Consider the following 11628-nt stretch of genomic DNA (forward strand, 5'->3'; position numbering starts at 1 on the left):
CACGGACTCTCAAAACCGTGTGAATAGAGCATTAGCGCTCCCTCTGAAGGCAACCGAAAAACATTCCGTGCTTGCACCGTAGGTATAGCCTTTTACATACTGATATCCGTGTGAAATAGCATTATTTCATACAGATTCAAATATGTGTGAGATACATGTTTTGCTAGTAGTGATTCCCACAAATGAACAATATATATTGACAGAGTTACATTAGCCTCCAAAAATGTGACCCTTTGGAAAAATGACAATATCACTAAAATGGCGCTTAGCAACAAAGTCCTCTGATGCCTAAAAGTGCACCCAACCACCCACTTCAAACCGCAACCCTGTCAAGCTTCTCTTCTTCGTTATGATCAAACCTTATCAAGTGGTCGTCCATCTCCCGAGCCCAACATCTGGTTCCCCACATAACTACCCTTCTTTCCGTGTAGAAGATAGGTAGTACAAAATGAATCCCTGCATTCTTAAACTTAAACAGCTTGGTCCAAGATTCACCAACATCATATTCCATCATCACCCATAATTGAAAATACTCACCACCATAACTAGATACGCACAAGCTCCCTCCAAAAACAACCCCTACACCTCTAAAAAAACACTATATGAAAGTGTCTCACCTGAAATAGGAACCGACATTTCCCGAAATTCTTCTTTGTCTAAATCAAAAGCAGTGATAGTGTATCTGGAAGTGTCTAGCTCCGGCTCACGCAATTCGTCGAGCCAATGTAGTGCCTCATTAGTAAGACTGTCCCTAGTTGTATCGACCCAACACATCAAGGAGAAGTGGGGAGGGGATTCAATCCTTTTCCAAGAGCTAGATTTAGACGAGAACACTTCTATAGGCATGGCTGGATTCACCTCAGATGGAGCAGCTACAACAACTTTGTAATTGTCAGTGGCCGAAACATACCCAAAACCACAATGGTGGAGACATGAAATCGTTTTATTTTCTTTCAAGGCAAAGCCCGGGTTGGGCAATTTGAGGAACAACCCAGTTGATGGGTTCCAGATATAATATCCATTGCAGGAACCGAGAGTGAAGACGGTGCGCCCTGGTTGCTTGAATGGGCAGGTGAGCTTTCTGATAGAAGAGTCGTCCACAAACGACGATGTTTGCAAGTCTAAGGATTCCATATGAGAGGGCGTGGAGAGCAGGAGTCTGTGACTGAGGGTTCTCCGCTCAAAAGCGAATTTGAAGTATGATTTTGCGAATTGGGGATCTGAGACAATTGACCTCCATCTCCTTGAAGTGCAGCTAAAACGGATTACTTGTTTCAGGGGTAACCTATAGAGGATTTGTGTTATGATTTCTTCCGGGAGATGTTCGGTCATTGTTGCCATTGCCTTTGGAGAAGCCATAGACTCGACTGAAGTGACTGAGCTGAACTCCACTGAAGCCATAGACTTCTTTTTGAGCCCAAAAGTATTTTTGGCAATATCCGTAAGAGGATTGTGCATAGCGGGCCGTACCTGGTGCCCAAAAATGAGTCTACTTGGGTTTGGGTTATAACTTCACCTATTCCGGAGTCCTTACTTGTAAGGTAGAGGTTCTTTTCTGAAAGGCAGAGAAAATAACCTGGTGATGAGGTTGGTGCTCTCCTCGTCCATAGCGTTTGATTAAGAAGTCAGGTCAAGGGACGCCCCGACGACTACACCAAAAGGTGTTGGCACGCTCGCGCACTCAAAAGAGACAGTTTGCTACCCAGACTGGTTTTGGAGCCAAACATTTTGGCACGCCTAGTGGGACTTGCATTAAAGTTTCTTTGCGTTCGCCACCATTGGGAAGTCAAGCGGAAACCCTTACCAAAAGGTTTACGTTAACTGCCCAAAGCATAAGACCTCCAGTTACAGACCGCACTTTCGTGCCGACTGTCGTGGTCTTTTTGAAGAACAAGTAATCCAAAGGTTTTCTCTTAGCCAGCCGTCGTCTGAGATGTCGAATCTTGAACAGGGAGAAAATCAACAACCCTTTTCTGAGGGCGAGAATTCTGCCGCCACCCAACCTAAGGAGGCTGGTAACGTTCCTGTCGCCACTAATGCTACTGTGGCCGACACGGTAGCTGCAACCGATGAGTTTGTGCCTACCCCTATCCCAGAGAATGCCAGCATCGAAGAAAAGTTGGCCATCATGCAGGCTAACATTGAGAACTTCTGGGAAAAGACGAACATGTCATTCGCGAAGTCTAAACGAGCTACTCTCGAGATGTTCCAGCGAATGGATCAGGAGACTCAGAGGCGGATGGAGGGCAGTACGCGCTAGGCTAAAGTGAACCACAAGTAGCTCGTGGCTATGATGCCGCCCAGACCGCCCAGAGCAAAAATATTGCTACTGAAGTTGTGGCCATTCGCAATGACTGGTCCAACCTCGCGACTCAGGTCGCTATGCAGAGAGCTAATTTGGATCAGGCTAAGAAAGTTTTGAAGAAGGCAATCGGAGACCCCAGTGCGGTCCGTGGTGCTCTCAACCAGCCTGCCGGATCAGGAAAGTATGTGCATCCAAACGCTAGAGATAGGGCAAGCAGTAGCAGTACCCCCATACCACCCGTAGGTGCTATTCCTCCATCTGCTAAGAATAAGGAAAGGCTCTAGTGCTTGGCAAAGACAAGACTGCACCACCGGTTGCACAGAAAGACAAGACCCTGAAGATCGGTGAAGGCACTCTTACTGATCCTGTACAGTTTGCCTAATACGACAGCGATGGAGCGGAGAACGTCTACCAGGAACTTCCAGGGAACTACTATGGCATTGACCAGGCAGGAAACCCGGTCAGGATTTTGGCCTTGGCCAAAGATGTGTCGGGGCAAACTCATACTCTTCGACCTTCGCACATTCCTCATGTCATTCTCCTAGGAGAAGGAACAGTTGCTGCTAGTCAACCTACGCCTATCTTGCAAACTAATTTCCAAACTATGGCAACGCCCCCTCCTCCCGGACCAGATTATGTAAGACGCGAGGAAGTGGAAGAGATGATTAGGTTGGCCAATCCAAAGGCACCTTGATGAGGTCTATGAGGGGCCTTTTCCGCCGCACATAATGCTCGCACCTTTTCTTAGGGGCTACAAGAATATCATATTCTCTACCTTTTCAAGAGAGGATACTGAGAATGCGGCGACTCACTTGGCCAGGTTCAAGGTGCAATGCGGCCAGTATCAAAATGATGACAGCCTGAAGTGCAAGATCTTTGGCACTTCTCTATCAGGGGCTGCTTTACCTGGTTCTCCAAACTGAAGCTAGGGTTAGTTGATAACTGGCCCGCGATGGAAAAATTATTCAGGGAGATCTTCGGAGCTATAGAGCCCGAGGTTGACCTAGCCTCTCTTACCCAGATGGCTCAACAGCCTATTGAATCTGCTGTTGCTTATCTTTAGCGATTCCAGATTCAGAAAGCCAAGTTGAACATGGTATTGCCGGAAAAAGAATTGGTTAAACTGGCGATTAAGGGCTTGGAGCCACGCCAACGAAAGAAGCAGCATGGCAGCATGTTCAAATCCATGAGAGAGCTGATCACGGAGGTAGGCAGCTTCGAGCACCTCCTCAGGGAAACTGATGCCAGGAAGAACGCATCTAAGGGAACATACGTTCCCGAGAAACACCTGACAATGACTGCTATAAATTATCGGCCAACCACATATGATCCCTATTATCAGGGCGAAGAGGTGTTTCCGGAAGAGGATGAAGAGGAGGAAAACGATGTTTCTGCTTTCGAGCTAACTGGAAGAAAGAGTTCTGCGCTTAAGCAGTTGAAGTTAACCAAAGAAGCAGTCAAGCTCAAGTCTGTGGCTTTCACTAAACCTGAATTTTTGACCTATACGTATGATGCAAACAAGCGCATGATATTAGATGAGATGATAGCCGCGAAGATGGTGAAAACCGACTTTGGGCCTTTTCCTAGACCAGATCAGCTGAAAGGGAAGAAGTACTGTAACTTCCACAAGTTGTGGAACCACAACACGGCTGAGTGTGTTAAGCTGAAGGACCAAATCTAGGTTTGGCTAAATAATGGGAGTCTACAAGTCAAATCCCCAGTCAGTGCAGCAGCCCTAGTGGATCTGAACCCTTTCCTTGACACAGGGGTGAACATGGTTGATGTGGCCTGAAACAGAAAGGGCCAACGGAAGCCAACTCTTGATCTGACTACTGAGGGCAAGAGGAGAGAAGAGGAAGAGGCACCAACGAAGAAGAAACTTAAGCCCGTTAGCGAAGCTTCGCCTGTGGTTCTATGTTCGCGATGTAAAGAAGAATGTGGCATCCAAGTGTCGCACGAAGAGGTCGAACAGACGTTCCGCTTTGGCTCATTCCCGCCAATTAAGTGGGCTTCACCTTCGCGAAACTTCCAGCCTTCCAGCCCCAGAGGAAGGGACAAAGCTGAGACTCCGCCCTCTCTAAAGGACTCTGTTGATGTTCTGAAGTCTGGCGGTAACTGAAGTCCGGCGGTACAACGTGGTTTCGGTGGGCGGACCGTTACCCGGCCGACTTGATGATCTTCTCTAACTGTCAAACGAAAGATAGGACGTCAAAGGGAGACCGCGCTGGGCGGTCTTCACTTCTCCGATGCCTAAGTCAGTCAAAACACATAGAAAGCACAGTTGGATGAGTATTGAATGCGTAATGAATGAAGAGAGAGGAGAGGACCTTTTTATAGGTGAGGAGAGGTCTGATCTTCTCTTTGTTTTCGATGTGGGACTGATGCTTCAGTTCTCAGTTTCAGTAGCTTCTGATGCTGTCTTGGCGCAACGCGTGGCGGCGCGTCGACGGTGATCTGGGGACGATCCTGTGCCCAGGCCGTAGCCCGCCTGGCTGGCTATCCGTAGGTCACACAGTTGATGGTTGTTGGTACTGCTGGCGGTACAATGAGCGTGGCTCATTATAGCTAATTATGCTTGCAAATGTACATGTATGTATAGACTCCAACCTATTCAAGAAGTTGAGAGCTGCAGTAGAGGAAAATATGTAGGATGAGAAGGACAAGGGCAAGCGAAAGGATATCTTGACCAAGCCATACATCCTGCCTACTTCGACCGCTATTATCAAGGAAGGAAAGTGGTACATGAGAGAGAAGGGCAAAACGGTAGAAATCAGCCCTTCCAAGAAGAGAAAACTGCAACGTAGGTTTGGGGAAGCCAAGTGAACATTAGAGGCTCTCGATCAGGGTCTAATTAAGCCTTCTTAATTGGTGAAATCTCCCGTACAGTACCAGAAACAGATGGAGGCGCTAGCCGGTAAGCCTTTGGTAGCTCCTCGTAGTTTCCAGAAACAGGTGAGCTCAGGATTTGGTGCACCCAAGCCTAGTGTCTTCTGCAGGATTACTAAAGAAAAAACACCTCCGCCTGCAAAGAAAGAAAGCTCACCAACCAGTAGACCCAGTGTCAGGCACAGGTTGTTTTGCGAAGAACCTGATACAAAACCCTCAGTTTTCGAGAGACTGGGGGGCAAAGGCCATAACACGGAGAGCTTACAGTGGAGACCTAAGAAGATCCAGAGTATAGTGGTCGCAGCTTCAGAAAATGCTCCAGCAGTGAAGCAGAAGCGGGACCCACCGCAGTAGACTCCTGCTCTCAAGGAACAAAAACAAGATCAGGTAGCGGTTCCCACAGAAGAATCATTGGTTGCATATGTCGCTAAGCAATTCAGCGCGGATCCAGAGTCGGAAATACCTGCTGACGAACCCAAGCTGGACCTTGACGACGATATGGACGAAACAGAGGTGGTGGACACCACTTGCAGCATGGTCTACGTACTACCCGCCAAGTACGCTCTGCCTATCGCGGCTCAGGAATGCCAGGCTATAGAAACTGAAGAATCCAACGAACAGCCGCTTTAGATCACCTCAGCAGCCACGACACCAGTGGAGGAAACAGTGTTCCTGGAGACTGAAGACGCCAACAGTAGAGGTTTTTTCATGAGTTTTACCAGACCAACACCGGCTATGGTGCAGCATATGAGGCCTTTATACATCACAGCGGAAGTTAATGGCATTAAGGTCAGCAAGATCATGGTTACCTCCCTCACTCTCAAGAACTTTGCAGGCACAGTAACCAAAACTTTGGGCTTACTTTTCCTGCGAATCAAGGTCGGCCCAGAAGAAGGCGTCTACGCTTTCTTTGTAACGGACTGTTATGCAGCTTACAGCGCCATTCTGGACAAAGACTGGATTCATCGGAGCTATTGTGTTCCGTCTACTCTTCACTAGGAACTGATCATGTGGAACAGGGTTACAGATAAAGCAGAAGTGATCAAGGCTGATCCTAGGCCCTTCCCTATATCCGTGAATTATGTAGATGCCAGGTACTACTTAGAGCCAATTACTCCATTGTAAGTTAGTGGCATCGATAACAAAGACAGCCCCACAGGGATGACGGCCTCTGAACTGGCACAGTGGGGGCTTACGCTCGCGAAGGAAGACCTGGAAAGGCCTGGCCACGCTGTGCCCCTATCCTAGACCAATTAATGGATTATTCCCTTTCCGAAGAAGGTATAGCGACCTTCCATTCTTTTATGACAGATTATCTTCATACTTGGTGGAGAAAGAGGCCTATGATCGAGTAGCTACTTTGGAATGCGTCAACGAAGAATTCTCTGACCATGAGGAGGAGGAGGAGGAGGAGGTAATTCAACTAGCTCTAGCCGCATTGGATGACTCTGGCCCTGCGAAGGGACGTCAGGAAACTGATGCCAGGAAGAACGCATCTAAGGGAACATACGTTCCCGAGAAACACCTGACAATGACTGCTATAAATTATCGGCCAACCACATATGATCCCTATTATCAGGGCGAAGAGGTGTTTCCGGAAGAGGAGGAAAACGATGTTTCTGCTTTCGAGCTAACTGGAAGAAAGAGTTCTGCGCTTAAGCAGTTGAAGTTAACCAAAGAAGCAGTCAAGCTCAAGTCTGTGGCTTTCACTAAACCTGAATTTTTGACCTATACGTATGATGCAAACAAGCGCATGATATTAGATGAGATGATAGCCGCGAAGATGGTGAAAACCGACTTTGGGCCTTTTCCTAGACCAGATCAGCTGAAAGGGAAGAAGTACTGTAACTTCCACAAGTTGTGGAACCACAACACGGCTGAGTGTGTTAAGCTGAAGGACCAAATCTAGGTTTGGCTAAATAATGGGAGTCTACAAGTCAAATCCCCAGTCAGTGCAGCAGCCCTAGTGGATCTGAACCCTTTCCTTGACACAGGGGTGAACATGGTTGATGTGGCCTGAAACAGAAAGGGCCAACGGAAGCCAACTCTTGATCTGACTACTGAGGGCAAGAGGAGAGAAGAGGAAGAGGCACCAACGAAGAAGAAACTTAAGCCCGTTAGCGAAGCTTCGCCTGTGGTTCTATGTTCGCGATGTAAAGAAGAATGTGGCATCCAAGTGTCGCACGAAGAGGTCGAACAGACGTTCCGCTTTGGCTCATTCCCGCCAATTAAGTGGGCTTCACCTTCGCGAAACTTCCAGCCTTCCAGCCCCAGAGGAAGGGACAAAGCTGAGACTCCGCCCTCTCTAAAGGACTCTGTTGATGTTCTGAAGTCTGGCGGTAACTGAAGTCCGGCGGTACAACGTGGTTTCGGTGGGCGGACCGTTACCCGGCCGACTTGATGATCTTCTCTAACTGTCAAACGAAAGATAGGACGTCAAAGGGAGACCGCGCTGGGCGGTCTTCACTTCTCCGATGCCTAAGTCAGTCAAAACACATAGAAAGCACAGTTGGATGAGTATTGAATGCGTAATGAATGAAGAGAGAGGAGAGGACCTTTTTATAGGTGAGGAGAGGTCTGATCTTCTCTTTGTTTTCGATGTGGGACTGATGCTTCAGTTCTCAGTTTCAGTAGCTTCTGATGCTGTCTTGGCGCAACGCGTGGCGGCGCGTCGACGGTGATCTGGGGACGATCCTGTGCCCAGGCCGTAGCCCGCCTGGCTGGCTATCCGTAGGTCACACAGTTGATGGTTGTTGGTACTGCTGGCGGTACAATGAGCGTGGCTCATTATAGCTAATTATGCTTGCAAATGTACATGTATGTATAGACTCCAACCTATTCAAGAAGTTGAGAGCTGCAGTAGAGGAAAATATGTAGGATGAGAAGGACAAGGGCAAGCGAAAGGATATCTTGACCAAGCCATACATCCTGCCTACTTCGACCGCTATTATCAAGGAAGGAAAGTGGTACATGAGAGAGAAGGGCAAAACGGTAGAAATCAGCCCTTCCAAGAAGAGAAAACTGCAACGTAGGTTTGGGGAAGCCAAGTGAACATTAGAGGCTCTCGATCAGGGTCTAATTAAGCCTTCTTAATTGGTGAAATCTCCGGTACAGTACCAGAAACAGATGGAGGCGCTAGCCGGTAAGCCTTTGGTAGCTCCTCGTAGTTTCCAGAAACAGGTGAGCTCAGGATTTGGTGCACCCAAGCCTAGTGTCTTCTGCAGGATTACTAAAGAAAAAACACCTCCGCCTGCAAAGAAAGAAAGCTCACCAACCAGTAGACCCAGTGCCAGGCACAGGTTGTTTTGCGAAGAACCTGATACAAAACCCTCAGTTTTCGAGAGACTGGGGGGCAAAGGCCATAACACGGAGAGCTTACAGTGGAGACCTAAGAAGATCCAGAGTATAGTGGTCGCAGCTTCAGAAAATGCTCCAGCAGTGAAGCAGAAGCGGGACCCACCGCAGTAGACTCCTGCTCTCAAGGAACAAAAACAAGATCAGGTAGCGGTTCCCACAGAAGAATCATTGGTTGCATATGTCGCTAAGCAATTCAGCGCGGATCCAGAGTCGGAAATACCTGCTGACGAACCCAAGCTGGACCTTGACGACGATATGGACGAAACAGAGGTGGTGGACACCACTTGCAGCATGGTCTACGTACTACCCGCCAAGTACGCTCTGCCTATCGCGGCTCAGGAATGCCAGGCTATAGAAACTGAAGAATCCAACGAACAGCCGCTTTAGATCACCTCAGCAGCCACGACACCAGTGGAGGAAACAGTGTTCCTGGAGACTGAAGACGCCAACAGTAGAGGTTTTTTCATGAGTTTTACCAGACCAACACCGGCTATGGTGCAGCATATGAGGCCTTTATACATCACAGCGGAAGTTAATGGCATTAAGGTCAGCAAGATCATGGTTACCTCCCTCACTCTCAAGAACTTTGCAGGCACAGTAACCAAAACTTTGGGCTTACTTTTCCTGCGAATCAAGGTCGGCCCAGAAGAAGGCGTCTACGCTTTCTTTGTAACGGACTGTTATGCAGCTTACAGCGCCATTCTGGACAAAGACTGGATTCATCGGAGCTATTGTGTTCCGTCTACTCTTCACTAGGAACTGATCATGTGGAACAGGGTTACAGATAAAGCAGAAGTGATCAAGGCTGATCCTAGGCCCTTCCCTATATCCGTGAATTATGTAGATGCCAGGTACTACTTAGAGCCAATTACTCCATTGTAAGTTAGTGGCATCGATAACAAAGACAGCCCCACAGGGATGACGGCCTCTGAACTGGCACAGTGGGGGCTTACGCTCGCGAAGGAAGACCTGGAAAGGCCTGGCCACGCTGTGCCCCTATCCTAGACCAATTAATGGATTATTCCCTTTCCGAAGAAGGTATAGCGACCTTCCATTCTTTTATGACAGATTATCTTCATACTTGGTGGAGAAAGAGGCCTATGATCGAGTAGCTACTTTGGAATGCGTCAACGAAGAATTCTCTGACCATGAGGAGGAGGAGGAGGAGGAGGAGGAGGAGGTAATTCAACTAGCTCTAGCCGCATTGGATGACACTCCCCCAAAGGTCAGGGACCCTATTGAGAAGGTTAATTTAGGAACTACAGCTGAGCCCATGGAGGTGGCCATCAGCGCTAACTTGGAGAGTAGCGAGAAACAGAGGCTCATTGGCTTGTTGCAAGAATACAAAGATTGTTTCGCGGAGAAATATGAAGATATGCCAGGCTTGTCACCCGACTTGGTTTGCCATCAGCTGCCAACATTACCTGACAAGAGGCCTGTCAAGCAAGAACCTCGGTGAATGAACTCGGAGACCCAGGTCCTGGTCAAAGAGGAGGTTGAGAAGATGCACAAGTCTGGAATTATCAGGGTGGCCAAGTATAATCAGTGGCTATCCAAGATAGTGCCTGTTCGCAAGAAGAATGGCAAAATGAGGGTCTGCATGGGCTATAGAGACCTCAATACTGCTACCCCTAAGGACGTCTACCCCATGCCGGTTGCGGATATGTTGGTAGATGCGGTAGCGGGCCACAAACTTTTGTCCTTTATGGATGGGACAACAGGCTATCACCAGATTCCGGTTGCAGAAGAATACAGGCACAAGACTGCTTTTCGCTGTCCTGGCTTCGCGGGAGTTTTTGAATATGTGGTTATGCCCTTTGGTCTAAAGAATGCAGGGGCCACATACCAGCGAGTGATGAACCTGATCTTCCATGACATTCTCGGAAAGATTGTAGAGGTTTATATCGATGACATGGTAGTTAAATCCAAAAAGTGGGGAGACCACATTACAGACCTAAAAAAGGTCTTTGAACGCATGCACGTACACAAGTTGAAGATGAACCCGGCAAAATGCGTGTTTGGTGTTCAAGCTGGCGACTTTCTGGGCTTTATCGTTCATCAGATGGGCATTGAAGTACCAAAAGATGAGGCTAATGCAATCATCAATGCCTCTCCCCCCGCGAACGAAGAAGGAGCTGCGAAGGCTGTTGGGCAAGATTAATTTCTTACGACGGTTTATCTCCATTTCCGCCGGGAAGATTCATCCTTTCTCTCCACTGTTGAAGCTTCAGGGGCAAAATGAGTTTGTTTAGGAACCCACGCATTAAGAGGCCTTCGACAGAATTAAGGCCTACCTCGAGAGTCCACCAGTTCTTGTTCCTCCTAAGCCCGGTTTCCCACTTAAGCTTTATATCTCCGCGGCTGAGGCTTCCATTGGCAGCCTGTTAGCCCAAGATGATGAAGAGGGGGTCGAGCATGCTATTTTTTACCTTAGCAGAATGTTGACGGATTGTGAGACGAGATGCACCCCAATAGAGAAGCTGTGTCTGACACTATACTTCTCAGCATGTAAGTTGAGACACTACATGTTGTCCTTTACTACGTGCATCATAGCTCAGACATACTTGGTCAAGCATATGCTCTCACGGCCTATTCTTATAGGCCGAATTGCCAAGTGGGTGCTGGCTTTGTCAGAATTTTCCCTACAGTACGTTCCCCAGAAAGAGGTTAAGGGTTAAGCCATCGCAGACTTTCTGGCACACCATCCCATGTTGGAGGTACCAGCAGTTCGTGATTTGGAGGTCGCAACAGAGTCAATAGATCGACCGGATCTGGCATGTTTACCTGAGCATGCTGCGTTATACCATGCCATGATCTCGCTGCAGCCTTGGGTTTTGTACTTTGATGGCTCTAGAACGGAGACAATGGCCGGTGCTGGTGTCGTTTTGGAAAATCGGACAGGAGATCATTTTTCATATTCATTCAAATTAGAGTTCCAGTGCACTAATAACCAAGCTGAATATGAGGCCCTCATTATAGGCCTAGAGGTGTTATCGGAACTGGGAGTCCGGGATGTACAGGTTTTGGGAGACTCACTGCTCGTCATCAACCAACTTTACAAAAAGTTCAAGTCCACCAGT

General features: G+C 48.0%; 1 protein-coding gene across 1 annotated transcript; it reads right to left on the minus strand.

The window, feature by feature from the left end:
• Nucleotides 1–313: 313 nt before the first annotated feature.
• On the minus strand, nucleotides 314–1458 carry LOC133720384 (F-box/kelch-repeat protein At3g23880-like). Its single transcript, XM_062146680.1, has 2 exons — nucleotides 618–1458; nucleotides 314–456 (listed from the first exon to the last, which is right to left on the minus strand). The coding sequence occupies exons 1-2, from the start codon at nucleotides 1456–1458 to the stop codon at nucleotides 314–316; spliced, it is 984 nt and encodes a 327-aa protein (XP_062002664.1).
• Between the last annotated feature and the right edge of the window lie 10170 nt (nucleotides 1459–11628).

This window comes from Rosa rugosa, chromosome 1 (genome assembly GCF_958449725.1).
Source record: "Rosa rugosa chromosome 1, drRosRugo1.1, whole genome shotgun sequence".
NCBI lineage: Eukaryota > Viridiplantae > Streptophyta > Magnoliopsida > Rosales > Rosaceae > Rosa > Rosa rugosa.